This window comes from Bufo bufo, chromosome 6, assembly GCF_905171765.1.
Source record: "Bufo bufo chromosome 6, aBufBuf1.1, whole genome shotgun sequence".
In the NCBI taxonomy this organism is placed as follows: domain Eukaryota; kingdom Metazoa; phylum Chordata; class Amphibia; order Anura; family Bufonidae; genus Bufo; species Bufo bufo.
In genome coordinates, this window is record NC_053394.1 from 389,832,397 (window position 1) to 389,847,596 (window position 15,200).

At 47.0% G+C, this 15,200-nt stretch overlaps 1 protein-coding gene across 1 annotated transcript in view; it reads right to left on the reverse strand.

Annotated features, from left to right (window-relative positions):
- Positions 1–15,200, reverse strand: part of LOC121003518 (zinc finger protein 850-like) — a 732,238-nt gene that overhangs the window by 621,665 nt on the left and 95,373 nt on the right. Inside the window, exon 6 of the mRNA XM_040435420.1 lies at positions 5,076–5,084. Within this exon, the coding sequence (XP_040291354.1) occupies positions 5,076–5,084 (9 nt within the window). The remainder of the gene's footprint in view (positions 1–5,075; positions 5,085–15,200) is intronic.

A 15,200-nucleotide genomic window follows, 5' to 3' on the forward strand; every position in this document is an offset into this window, starting at 1 on the left:
TTTAATAATCAAGAAATCGTTTATGGCCTTTCTCTGTTCGTATAGTTGGTCCAACTGTCACGGTCCCTCCTGTGAGAGAGGTGAGAAGATCGGATAGACTTGCTGCACATGAGGCTATCTGACGGGTCTTTCTGTTTTCCTCTATGTATATTGTTGTTTGGCAGGATCTCACCTCTCCTCAGGTGCCGCTCATTATCAGTGATGAGGCTCTATTTAAATCTGCCTCTCACTGCTGGCCATGCGGTTGATAGTTTCTGCTTGAAGTTGCTAGTGCTGGTTTGTCTTGGATCTCCTGCTTCTCCATTCATCTCTAAGCTAAGTACTTGTTGCCTTCGCTGTTTCTTATTATCTGGTGTGTGTTGTTTCTAGGCCTCAGAGAGATGCAGGTTCCTTCATTCTGGAAGGAATCAGCTGTCTCATCCCCTGCTACCTATCCTAGGGCTCGTCAGTTTTTGCAGGGCTTTAGGTATCCGATGTATGAGTATTTCCACCATCAGGATCTGCTCATACTGGCAGGAGTTAGAGAAAGGCCTAGAAATTACTAGGAGATCACCATTCCTCTTCCTTAGCTTTTGAGGCCTAGATTGTTGTCTATTCGTAGTGTTGTGTATTTGGCGTTTTCCCTTCACCTTGACCTGTGACATTATCAACCGCCGAAGACGTTATCCTTTGTTTTATTAATGCAGCTATGGATACTATTTCTGCACTGGTCGATCGTATGCAGGGGCTGTCTTTGGAGGTGGCTGACCTCCGCACGGCCGTTGCACAGTTTAAGAGACCACAGGCGGTGGGTTCCGGCAGTGGGAACCAGGTCTGCCCTGAACCGAAGGTTACTCTCCCGGATAGGTTTTCCGGGGGAAGTGACAACTTTGTTTGTTTCAGGGAATCGTGCAAATTATACACTGCTCAAAAAAATAAAGGGAACACAAAAATAACACATCCTAGATCTGAATTAATTAAATATTCTTCTGAAATACTTTGTTCTTTACATAGTTGAATGTGCTGACAACAAAATCACACAAAAATAAAAAAATGGAAATCAAATTTTTCAACCCATGGAGGTCTGGATTTGGAGTCACACTCAAAATTAAAGTGGAAAAACACACTACAGGCTGATCCAACTTTGATGTAATGTCCTTAAAACAAGTCAAAATGAGGCTCAGTAGTGTCTGTGGCCTCCACGTGCCTGTATGACCTCCCTACAACGCCTGTGCATGCTCCTGATGAGGTGGCGGACGGTCTCCTGAGGGATCTCCTCCCAGACCTGGACTAAAGCATCTGCCAACTCCTGGACAGTCTGTGGTGCAACGTGACGTTGCTGGATAGAGCGAGACATGATGTCCCAGATGTGCTCAATTGGATTCAGGTCTGGGGAACTGGCGGGCCAGTCCATAGCATCAATGCCTTCGTCTTACAGAAACTGCTGACACACTCCAGCCACATGAGGTACCATGGGCCAACCGCACCAGCATATGGTCTCACAAGGGGTCTGAGGATCTCATCTCGGTACCTAATGGCAGTCGGGCTACCTCTGGCAAACACATGGAGGGCTGTGCGGCCCTCCAAAGAAATGCCACCCCACACCATTACTGACCCAATGCCAAACCGGTTATGCTGGAGGATGTTGCAGGCAGCAGAACGTTCTCCACTGCGTCTCAAGACTCTGTCACGTCTGTCACATGTGCTCAGTGTGAACCTGCTTTCATCTGTGAAGAGCACAGGGCGCCAGTGGCGAATTTGCCAATCTTGGTGTTCTCTGGCAAATGCCAAACGTCCTGCACGGTGTTGGGCTGTAAGCACAACCCCCACCTGTGGACGTCGGGCCCTCATATCACCCTCATAGAGTCTGTTTCTGACCGTTTTAGCAGACACATGCACATTTGTGGCCTGCTGGAGGTCATTTTGCAGGGCTCTGGCAGTGCTCCTCCTGTTCCTCCTTGCACAAAGGCGGAGGTAGCGGTCCTGCTGCTGGGTTGTTGCCCTCCTACGGCCTCCTCCACGTCTCCTGATGTACTGGCCTGTCTCCTGGTAGCGGCGCCTCCATGGTCTGGACACTACGCTGACAGACACAGCAAACCTTCTTGCCACAGCTCGCATTGATGTGCCATCCTGCATAAGCTGCACTACCTGAGCCACTTGTGTGGGTTGTAGACTCCGTCTCATGCTACCACTAGAGTGAAAGCACCGCCAGCATTCAAAAGTGACCAAAACATCAGCCAGGAGGCATAGGAACTGAGAAGTGGTCTGTGTTCACCACCTGCAGAACCACTTCTTTATTGGGGGTGTCTTGCTAATTGCCTATTAATTCCACCTGTTATCTATCCCATTTGCACAACCGCATGTGAAATTGATTGTCACTCAGTGTTGCTTCCTAAGTGGACAGTTTGATTTCAAAGAAGTGTGATTGACTTGGAGTTACATTGTGTTGTTTAAGTGTTCCCTTTATTTTTTTGAGCAGTGTATTTCAGACTGTGTCCTAGCTCTTCTGGGGACGAGAGTCCGAGAGTGGGGATTATTATTTTGTCGCTGAAAGGTGACGCTCAGTCTTGGGCTTTCTCTTTGCCTACTGGTTCACAATCCCTCCAGTCGGTAGATACATTTTTTAGAGCTCTGGGACTTATCTACGATGACCCAGATCGGGTTTTCCTGGCCGAATCTAAGTTGCGTTGCTTGCGGCAGGGAGAGCGTTCAGCTGAGTCCTATTGCTCTGAATTTAGGAGGTGAGCAACGGATACAGAGTGGAATGACCCAGCTCTCCATAGTCAATTTTGTCAAGGACTGTCTGAGAACCTGAAGGACGCCTTGGCATTTCACACAAATCCAGAGAAAAAGACTTTGCTTTTTCTGTGGTCAAGGAGGACATTTTGTTAACGTCTGTCCTTATGTTAAACATCAAGGTTAAAAGGGGGGGGGGAAACTAAATGTGTTTAGACCTCTTCTCACTATTGGTAGTGTGGGTGGGGAAATTGAGAATGTACTTTTGTCTTTTACCGGTAGAACCTGATTTCTCCTGCCTGCCAAGGTGGCGCTAGAATCCAAAACGGTGGAAATGGAAATATTTATTGACAGTGGGGCAGGGGTTAACTTAGTGGATGGCCAGTTTGTCCGCATGCATTGTTTGACAACAAGCGCATTAGACAAAAATATTTGTGTGATTCCGCCCCTCTGTCTCAAAAGTGTCTGTCTCAAATGGTGCAGGACATTCGCCTAAAGGTGGGAGATTCTCATATTGAATCCATTTTATGTTTTGTGCTGGAGGGTTTGCCTGCTCTTCTGGTGTTAGGTTTACCATGGTTAACCAAACATAACCCTACTATCGATTGGCAAGCTAGACAGATTCTCGATTGGAGTGATCTCTGCCTTGACAACGGTCTCAGCACGTCGCTTTCTGTTGTAAGTACTAAGATGTTACCTCCTTCCTTTTGGATTTTTCTGATGTATTCTCTAAAGGTAGAGACCAGGAGTTGCCTCCTCATCAGGAGTATGATTGCCCAGTCAACCTTATTCCCGGAGCTAGATTGCCAAAGTCTCGGTTGTATAATCTTTCTGAACCCAAAAGAGTAGCCATGCAAGAGCATAATCACAGAGAGTTTGGCTCAAGGTCATATTAGACCATCCAAATAACCAATGGCAGCGGGGTTCTTCTTTGTTAAAAAAAAAAAAAGGATGGAACTCTTAGGCCATGTTTAGACTTCCGTGAGCTTAATCGCATCACTATCCGTGATCCCTATCCCCTTCCTTTGATCCCAGATTTATTCAATCAGATTGTCGGCGCCAAGGTGTTCTTTAAGTTGGATTTGAGGGGGGCATATGATCTGATAAGAGTCAAGGAAGGGGATGAATGGAAAATGGCCTTTAATACTCCTGAAGGTCATTTTGAGAATCTGGTCATGCCTTTTGGTTTGTCCAATGCTCCTGCGGTTTTTCAACACTTCATCAATGACATCTTTCATCATCTGGTGGGCAGGTTTGTGTTGGTTTATCTGGATGATATTTTAATTTATTCCCCTGATATGGAGACGCATAAGGATCACATGAGACAGGTCTTATTTGCGGTCCCTGAAGTGCAATTCCTGGGGTACATACTCTCATCTTCTGGTTTTCTTATGAATCTGGAAAAAGTCTGTGCTGTGTTGGACTGGGATCAACCCGAATATCTGAAGGCACTCATGCGATTTTTGGGGTTCACCAACTACTACCGTAAATGTATCTTGAATTACTCAACTGTTGTTAAACCATTAACTGATATAACTAAGAAAGGTGCGGATTTCTGAGTCTGGTCTGAGGAAGCATTGCATGCTTTTTCAGCAATAAAGAAATGTTTTGCTTCTGCTCCTATTCTGGTGTAACCAGATGTGTCACAACCATTTATTGTGGAAGTTGACGCAATGGTAGGGGTTGGAGCATTCTTGTCGCAGGGTTCTTCTCCTAGTAAATGGCGCCTGTGTGATTTTTCCTCTAAAAAACTCTCTTCTGCGGAAAGAAATTATGATGTAGGTAATATAGAGTTGTTAGCCATTAAATTGGCTTTTGAAGAGTAGCGTCATTGGTTGGAAGGAGCCATTAATCCCATTACGGTAATTACTGATCACAAAAATCTGGCCTGCCTGCAGTCGTATGAACCCAAGGCAGGCCAGATGGTCGCTGTTTTTCACAATATTTAATTTTATTGTCACTTATCATCGTGGGATTAAAAATGTCAAGGCGGATGCCTTGTCACGTAGCTTTCCCGGGGGGAGGGGTAATTCGGAGGATCCAGAAGATATTGGCTGATGGGGTAGTTGTATCCGCCCTTTATCCTGAACTTGAGGCAGAGGTGTTGGAGGCCCAGGGAGAGACACCTGATTCCTGTCCTCCAGGGAAGTTGTTTGTCCCTTCGGAACTACAACACAAGGTGTTTAAGGAACATCAAGACACTGTTCTTACGGGACACCCTGGGAGCAGATCCACTGTGGATCTCATTTCTTGAAGACTCTGGTGGCCAGGGTTACGTAAATGTGTTGAGGGATATGTGGCAGCTTGTGATACTTGTGCGATTGCTAAGGTGGCTCATACTTGGCCTTCAGGAACTCTACTTCCCTTGTCTATCCCATCCCGACCCTGGACTCATTTGTCCATGGACGTTATCACAGATTTGCCTAATTCTTCTGGGAAAACTGTGATTCTGGTTGTTGACTACTTCAGCAAGATGATGCACTTTATATCATTATATGGTTTACATTATGCCAAAATTCTCGCTCAAGTGTTTGTCGATAACATTGTGAAACTACACGGCATTCCCTCTGATGTGGTGTCTGATACAGGGACTCAATTTGTTTCCAGATTCTGGGAGGCGTTCTGTACTCGCCTGGGGTCCAATTGTCCTTCTCTTTGGCCTTTCATCCTCATTCAAATTGGCAGACTGAGCGCACTAACCAGAATCTGGAGACTTATTAATAGCCGAACCCCTGCTGTATGCGCTGGCGGCGGTGAAATCACAGATGCCAGCGTATTAACCCCTCCACGTCCGCGATCAGCGCTGACAGCGGCACGTGCGTGATCCGGCTGGGTGCGGGTTGGCCATCGGACCGGATGGCAGGGAAGGCAGCGAGATGCCTTCCTTAGGCATCGTGGCTGCCTTCCGGGGGAGAGCCTGTGAGATCCAGCCCCCTGGATCTCACAGGCAGGAAACTGTATGTGTATTACACTTACAGCCAATGCCTTACAATACAGAAGTACTGTAATGCATTGTAAAGGGGATCAGACCCCCCAAAAGTTGAAGCCCCGGAGTGGGACAAAAAAATAAAGTGAAAAAATAAAGTTTTCCCCCAAAAATATTTTAAAAAGTTTAAATAAAAAAAAAACGTCCTTTTCCCAAAATAAAGTAAAAAAAAAAAAAAAAAGGAAGTAGACATATTAGGTATCACCACGTCTGTATCAACCGGCTCTATAAAAATATCACATGACCTTGCCCCTCAGGTAAACACCGTAAAAAAATAAAAAAATAAAAAGCCATTTTCTTTCACCTTACATCACAAAAAGTGTAATAGCAAGCGATCAAAAAGTCATATGAACCCAAAAATAGTTCCAATCAAAATGTCATCTCATCCTGCAAAAATGAGCACCTACCTAAGACAATCACCTAAAAAAAAAATATATGTAGTTAAGGCTGCCGTGCAGCCTGTATTTGTGGGAGGGGCATAGGCCCCGCCCCCTTTTGCTATAAAACCCGAGGAGTGCAAGGGACGGGACGTGCAGCCAGTTACCTGGTACTTCCGGTTCACGTCTGGTTCCTGCACGTCCCGCCCCTTTTTTCGTCTCGGCTGGGTGAGTATTGGTTGCGGCGGCTCGTCTGGTGCTTCGGTCAGGTAAGCGGGGGCATCCTATGCCGGGGCAGCAGTGTGGGGACCGCACGTCGGGTCGGGTCCTCACCCCGGGATCTTACCACCATAGGGCATATACATAAGCATACACAGACTCCCGATGCGTTCCACGGTGGAACGCATCGGCTGGTACTATTCCGCCCACCTCCGGAGCTCCACTACTTCCCGATGCGTTCCACAGTGGAACGCATCGGCATCCATAGAGAAACCTCCCTCAGCACCAACCTTTTCCCTGCGCTTCACGGTGGGACGCACAGGGGGAACGGGTGGGGGAGTCCATATACTCTTGCAGGGATGCCGGGCGGCGCGGCGCGGGCTTGTTGTGCGGGCGGGCGTGCCGGGGTGTGCCGGCAGCTGCCGCGTGTGCCGGTTGCTAGGCACTCACGTTGGCTCCGCCCCTGGTAACGCTCGCTCCGTATTAAGAATCCCGCCCACGAATATATATACATAACTGATACAGACCTCTTATTGGTAATTCACCAGTATGAATGTACTGTATAGCAACACCTGCTATGCTGGCTGGCGAATCCACCATGTTGTGCCTGTACAGACTGGCCAGGGGTAGCCACAGCCGTCCACTGCGTTCCTATGTCCTTGTTTGGTACCTTCTGGACCACATATATATCTATATACATGTATGAACGCTCAGTCTTCTATAATAAGGGTGGGGGAGGGGAACTCAGAGCATGCAATCTATGACATTTGGTCCGTGGGCTGTCACTGTATGGAATCGGGTCTGATTTTGGGGTTATCAAAAAAATATATATATACGCTGGATTCAACAGTATTTAAAATACACATTTCAAGTGCCTTATAAAATTAGATCCTCAGCAGACCTATGTGGTTCATAGTTCTGTGTGTATATGTGCCCACAGGCGGCAAGTGTCATTTTTGGTTTACAAAACTTCAGAGTCCTTACAAACTTCAGAGTCCTTGGTGGTCCCGCTCCAGGGCGGCGTGGTTGGTCTCTCTGTGTGGGAGCAGCAGTGCCGATGTGCTAAAAAAAAAAAAAAAAAAAAAAAAAAAAAAAAAAAAAAAAAAAAAAAAAGAGGGATTTACCGTTTTGTCTTGCATCATCAGATTCCAGTGGCAGCTTATGGTCGGTTATCTGTCGCTCCACTCCGGTTGAAGGATTTATTTACGTACAGTAGGTAAAACGTCCTATCGTCCATACGGGTATGGTATGTGTCACGGGGGTTTGGCCGCAGGCACTGTCACACGTTCCTTATCGTCTACTTGAAACATGCAGGCGCTATTCTGTCGATCACCCCGGTGGCACATGATTTCGCCTGGAATATCTAGGGGGTCACTTTGTTTTTTGTGGTACGTCGGCTTGAAACGTTCAGGCTTGTGGTGTCCGCCACTCCGGTGGCATGTGGTCCGGCCTTGTATCCCAGGTTGTCAAATGTTTTTTGTGGTGCGTCTGCTTGAAGCGTTCAGGCTTGGTCACGTCCGCCACTTCGTGGCACGGTGTCCTGGTGGCAGGGTGTCTCGTCATCTCATGTGGTTCGTCCGCTTGAAGCGTTCAAGCAGTGTTATGTTGTTTTCTCCTGGAACGTCCAGGTTGCCATACTCGTTACGGTGGCACGTCTGCTTGAAACGTTCAGGCTAAGTATGTCTGCCACGCGGGTGGCTCGTGGTCCGTCCTGGTACGTCCAGGTTGTCATATTCATTTCTTGGGTACATCTGCTTGAAACGTTCAATATTACGTCCATCACCTGGTGACACGTGGTCCTACCTGGTACGTCCAGGTGGTCGTTCCTGTCCCTTGTTACACGTTTGTCTGAAGCGTTCAGGCAATGTTGCGTCAGCCGTCCGGTGGCATGGTGTCCTGTCCTAACATGTCCGGGGGGGGCACGTCATCCTAGGTGGTTGGTTCTTCTGTCCTCAGCATTGTGGCCCAAAAAAGATTTTCATACTTTTTCTTTGTTTATACGGCAGCACGTTGGGGTTTCAGTGCCGGCAGTTTTTCCATAAGCAAGGCCTCCACCTCGGTTGGTGGTACGAGCCTCCGGTACGGTATCTTTGTCTTTGTCATCAAAATTCCATAACCAGGTGAGTATCAATTCAGGTTCATTAGGCTGGCCAGAATCTAGGGGCGGTTTCACAAAAAAAAAAAAAAAAAAAAGGGCCCATCGGGTTATCCTAGACACACCTGGGTCCGCGCAAATAACAAAGGTTTTGTCCTCAGGTCGTATCCAGGGCGTACAGGGTACAGCACGGTCAACATGTCCCAGGCCTCAGACATCGACGATGCCTCGTCCATCTCCGGGTCCATGGTTTCCGGTCTGGCTGGTCTTGGATCCCTGAGGAACTGGACTATTCCAAAACTGGTGGCCGAATTAAATAGAAGGGGCATTAGTCACCCGGCTTCGGCCAGGAAAGCCGAACTTTATAGGCTACTGGTATCTAGCCCGGTTCCAGCAAGCGAGCAGCTGGTAGTGCCTTCTATCCAGGCTTCACTGGCTCAATTAAATGCCACCATGGGGAGTCTGGCTGCCTCGGTAGCGGACATCCAGCACAGGGTCGTGGAGCTGGAGTCCAGGGCCTCCACCTCGTCGCAGGCAGTAGCGACCATATCGGCAGTATCGGGGCCGGTGGCAGGTTCCCTAGGTATGTCTTCTACTCCGCCGGCCATTGTCCCAGCTCATTTTGTGGCAGAGAACATCAGGAGAGATATACTGGCGGGCAAAGAAGTCAACCTGGCATCTATCCTCATAGCTTCCCACGATGCTAGCGAGCACAGAACCATTGATTGCGGGGAAGTGTCGGTGGTGTTGAAGTCTAAAGATGCCAGGTTGAATCGCAAGTTGTCCATACCAGAATTTGTTCTTGCCTTTAGCTTGTTCCGAGACGTCATTTGCTCGGCGCAACCTAATAGGAGGGAGGAGCTGGACGCCTATCTATATCAGGTCACCGATTTGGCTCACAAGTATGGGGGCTCGGCGTTTTATGACTACCATCGGTCCTTCGCGGCTAAAGCCGCAGCCTCCCTAGCACAGTTTCAATTTATGACCAATTGGGCTGTGCTAGACATGGAGCTTTTCTGCAGGCATTTTGCAGGACTCCGAGCCCCCACTTGTGGTTCGTGCCAATCCATTTTCCATGACACGGTATGGTGCCCCAACGAGGCGTCTGCCCGTCCAGATAGAGCCCTTCCAAGTACATCAGGGGTCACCAGGGGTCCGGCCCTCATGGACAAGTTTGGCAGGCCTATTGTGTATCTGGGCAAAAGCCAGATATGCAATAACTTCAACTTTGGGCACTGCATGTTCAGCGGGTGCAGGGCACTTCACGTGTGCACGGTCTGCTTTCGGGCACATCCCAGGTCCACCTGTCCCAAAAAATCGGCCAAACAAGCATGACTGACCGACGTCAACGTGGATCTCCTGGGAACACTCCTCGAAAATCATGACGACCGGCAGTTCGTGCAGCACTTGATCACTGGCCTGTCACTAGGGTTCCACACAGGATTGGTGGCACTGCCACATTCAAATTGGGAGTGTGAGAACCTCCTATCTGCAAGACAAGATCCTGAGGCGGTGCAAGCAGTTTTATCCTCAGAATTAGAAAAAGGCTTCATCATCGGCCCTTTTGACTCAATTCCTTTTGAAGTATGGAGGGTCAACCCAATTGGTGTGGTGTCAAAGAGAGGCTCAAATAAAAAAAGGCTGATCTATGATCTCTCGGCTCCTCATTCCTCACATATTCCTAGTATCAACTCGCTCATACCGTCAGAAGAGTTCAGCATGAAATACTCCTCTATCGATGAAGCCATTCAGTTCATTCTCAAGGCAGGCAGGGGGGCCTGGTTGTCAAAAACTGATATTGCCGATGCCTTTAAATTGCTCCCGATCCTCCCACAACTGTGGCAATATTATGGCATCAAATGGGCAGGAAGATATTACTTTGCCAATCGTCTTACGTTTGGCTCTAAAAGCAGCCCATGGCTGTTTGACCGGCTGGCCCAGGCCCTGCATTGGATTCTGGTCGAACATGGCCAGGTTCCGATGTGTATCCACTACTTAGATGATTTCCTGCTGGTAGAGCACCCCGCCTGTCAGCCCTCCGGTTTATCCTCTCTGCTGGAATTATTCTCGGCGCTCCAAGTTCCTGTCGCCACGGGGAAGACGGTCGGTCCTTCCTCAACGATCTCCTTCCTAGGAGTCATTTTGGATTCAGTTAAATTAGAAGCAAGGCTCCCTGAGGAGAAGTTGCAGCAGATCCGGTTAGCCATCCAGGAGGCTGCCAAATCTTGTTTCCTGACCAAAACAAGCCTCCAATCCTTGCTGGGCCGGCTGAATTTCGCCATGAGGGTCATGCCCCAGGGGCGCACCTTCGTATCTCGACTCTTGCTGCTCCTGCCATCAGCTCCGGAACAAGACAGTGTCATTCGTCTAGATCAACAGGCCATGGCGGACTTGTCCATGTGGAGCACGTTCATGTCCTCTTGGAATGGCGTCAGGTTGTTTATTTCCCCCCGGGGCTCATCCTCTCCCACGGTCTATTCCGACGCAGCCGCATCCAAGGGCTTTGCAGCCATTTTTTGCAACCACTGGCTGGCCGGTGCCTGGCCGTCTCAGATTATGCTGGACGGGCAGGCCCTCAGGTCTTCTCCCTTCTTGGAGTTGTATCCAGTGGTGGCAGCGGCCCATGTATGGGGCCACGTTTGGTCTAACTCAAGGGTATCATTCATCACCGATAGTCAGGACGTGGTCGACATCATCCGCAATGGCAGAGCCAGATCCCCAAAAATCATGGCTCTTATGCGTAGGCTGGTATGGTTATCCATGGTACACAATTTCTGCATTGAGTGCTCCCACATACAGGGATCCAAGAATACGGCGGCTGATGCGCTGTCCAGGTTTAACATCGATGTCTTCTTTCAGAACATGCCGCTCGCGGACGCAACGGGGGCAGACGTTCCGGCGTACAGCGACCTGGTGTGGGTCTGACATCTTTAATCTCCAAGGCAAAGGACCTGTTGCACCAGAGCCTGTCTGAGAATACAGTCAGGAACTATCAGACGGGCTGGAATCTGTTTAAAAAATTCGCCGAGAGTCATCAACAGGGCGACGTGGATGACGTGTCGTTCATCATGGCCTTCATCGCACATTGTCATGCCAACCTCGGGCTCGCTCACAATACCATCCGCCTGTATTTAGCAGGGGTGCAACATCAGTTCACGTTGGACAATCCGGCCCGAATCTCTTTTCTATCTTCACAGGCGATCAAGGCCACACTCCGGGGCATTGAAAAAGCCAGTGTAAGCAGGCCGGTGGTCCGGCAACCCATGACCGGCTCCTTATTTAGGCTGTTGTCCTTGGCTCTGGATGGTGATCCTTTTGGGCCCTTCGTTAGCACAATCATTAAGGCCGCCCTTTACCTGGGGTTTTACGGGTTCCTTCGTCCAGGGGAATTCACTGCCTCCGTCCGCGGCGGTCGTCATCTCCTGAAGCAGCACTTGACCTGGCATCACGACCAGTTTGTTCTGAGCATTCCATCTACCAAGACCGCTCAGACAGGACCTCCAACCTTGGTGTCCTTCTACCCCTCGCACAACGACTGGTGCCCGGTCGAGGTGCTGCAGCGGTTGGCGGTGGCTCTACGGGCGGCGGCAGCTGATAGTCCCCTACTCCCCTTCAAAGGGGGGCCATTGTCCACGCCCCAGTTCATGTCTCATGTGCGGTCATTAGTGGCGGGGTTAGGTCAAGACCCAAAGAGCATCTCGGGACACTCGTTTCGTATTGGGGCCGCCTCTGCGGCTTCAAGGCACCAGATACCTCCTCATGTCATCAGGAGCATGGGGCGCTGGAGGTCTTCATGTTTTGCTAGATACATTCCTAACCCTCAATCAGAGATCCGTGAGGCTTTCTGTTCTCTTGCCATGTAACCCTGCAATAAAGAATCTGTCCGTATGTTTGTCTCCTTTTTGGCCCCTTTTAGGCCTATCCTCGTTACAGGCTTCCGGCATTTCCAAGCCAGATGGTGGCGCTAGCTCCTACGTCCAGGGACCGGCGCCCTGACCACAAGTAGTTAAGGCTGCCGTGCAGCCTGTATTTGTGGGAGGGGCATAGGCCCCGCCCCCTTTTGCTATAAAACCCGAGGAGTGCAAGGGACGGGACGTGCAGCCAGTTACCCCCACCCTCCCTTCCCTTTTTCTTAGCTCTTCCTTAAGGGTAGGCCCCCTTTTAGGCCTATCCTCGTTACAGGCTTCCGGCATTTCCAAGCCAGATGGTGGCGCTAGCTCCTACGTCCAGGGACCGGCGCCCTGACCACAAATATATATATATATGTCTCTCAGACTTTGGAGACACTAAAACATGATTTTTTTTTTGTTTAAAAAATGATATCATTGTGTAAAACTTACGAAAATTAAAAAAAAAGTATACATGTTAGGTATCGCCGCTTCTGTAAGAGCCTGCTGTATAAAAATATCACACGACCTAACCCCTCAGGTAAACACCGTAAAAAAATATATTGTAAAAACGGTGTAAAAAAAGCTATTTTTTGTCACCCAACATCATAAAAAGTGTAATAGCAAGCGATCAAAAAGTCATATGCACCCCAAAATTATACCAAACAGTTATCCCATCCCACAAAAAAATGAGACTCTACCTAAGTCAATCACCCAAAAAGTAAAAAAAAAAAAAAAACTATGGCTCTCAGAATATGGAGACACTAAAACATGATTTTTTTCAAAAATGCTTTATTATGTAAAACTGAAACAAATAAAAAAGGCAGTCATATTTGGTATTGTCGCGTTCGTAACAACCTGCTCTATAAAAATACCACATGATCTAACCTGTCAGATGAACATTGTAAAAAACAAAAAATAAAAACGGTGGCAAAACAGCTATTTTTTGTTGCCTTGCCTCACAAAAAGTGCAATATAAAGCAACCAAAAATTATATGTACCCTAAAATAGTACCAACAAAACTGCCACCTTATCCCGTAGTTTCCAAAATGGGGTCTTTTTTTGCAGTTTCTACTCGAGGGGTGCATCAGGGGGTCTTCAAATGTGACATGGCCCTCCAAAAACATATGGCGTTCCTTTCCTTCTGCGCTCTGCCGTGTTACCATACAGCAGTTTAAGACCACATATGGGGTGTTTCTGTAAACTGCAGAGTTTTGTTTGGCTGTTAACCCTTGCATTGTTAGCAAATCTGCCAAAAAAGTGAAATTCTGAAAATTCATCTCATTTTCCATTAATTCTTGTGGAACACTTAAAGGGTTAACAAAGTTTGTAAAATAAGTTTTGGATACCTTGAGAGGTGTAGTTTCTAAAATTTGGTCATTTTTGGGTGGTTTCTATTATGTAATCCTCACAAAGTGATTTCAGACCTGAACTGGTCTTTAACTCCTTAAGGACACGGCCATATTTCACCTTAAGGACTAGTCCATTTTTTGCTAATCTGACCAGTGTCACTTTAAGTGGTGATAACTTTAAAACACTTTGACTTATGCAGGCCATTCTGAGATAGTTTTTTCGTCACATATTGTACTTCATGACACTGGTAAAATGAAGTAAAAAAAATCATTTTTATTTATAAAAAAATACCAAATTTACCAAAAAAATTGAAAAACTTGCAAATTTCCAAGTTTCAATTTCTCTACTTCTATAATACATAGTAATACCTACAAAAATAGTTATTACTTTACATTCCCCATATGTCTACTTCATGTTAGGATCATTTTGGGAATGACATTTTATTTTTTGGAGACTCTAGAAGGCTTAGATGTTTAGAAGCAAATCTTGAAATTTTTCTGAAATTTTCAAAAAAACAATTTTTAGGGACCAGTTCAGGTCTGAAGTCACTTTGTGAGGCTTACATAATAGAAACCACCAAGAAATTACCCCATTCTAGAAACGACACCCCTCATGGTATTAAAAAATTATTTTAGAAACATTGTTAACCCTTTAGGTGTTCCACAAGAGTTAATGGCAAATGGAGATAAAATTTCAAAATTTAGATTTTTTGGCAAATTTTCCATTTTAATCCATTTTTTCCAGTAACAAAGCAAGGATTAACAGCCAAACAAAATTCTATATTTATTGCCCCGATTCTGTAGTTTTCAGAAACACCCCATGTGTGGCCGTAAACTACTGTACGGGCACACAGTAGGTCGTAGAGGGAAAGGTGCGCCGTGTGGTTTTTGGAAGGCAGATTTTGCTGGACTGGTTTATTTATACCATGTCCCATTTGAAGCCCCCCGATGCACCCCTAGAGTAGAAACTCCATAAAAGTGACCCCATTTTGGAAACTACGGGATAAGGTGGCAGTTTTGTTGGGACTATTTTTAGGGTACATATGATTTTTTTGTTTATCTAGATTACATTTTTGTGAGGCAAGGTTACCAAAAATAGAAATTCTGAAATTTCATCTCTATTTGCCATAAACTGTTGAGGAACACCTAAAGGGTTAATAAAGTTTGTAAAATCAGTTTTGAATACCTTGAGGGGTGTCGTTTCTTAGATGGGGTCGCTTTCATGTAGTTTCTACTCTAGGGGTGCATCAGGGTGACTTCAAATGGGACATGGTGCCAAAAAAAAAAAAGAAAGGCCATCAAAATCTGCCTTCCAGAAAACCATACGGCGTTCCTTTCCTTCTGCGCCCTGCCGTTTGGTCATACAGCAGTTGACGACCACATATGGGGTGTTTCTGTAAACTGCAGAATCAGGGTAATAAATATTAAGTTTTAAGAGGACGGTTTTATTGGCACTATTTTGGGGGGCATATAACTTTTTGATCGCTTGCTATTACAATTTTTGTGATGTAAAGTGACAAAAAAATACCTTTTTTTGCACCGTTTTTATTTTATTTTTTTGACCGTGTT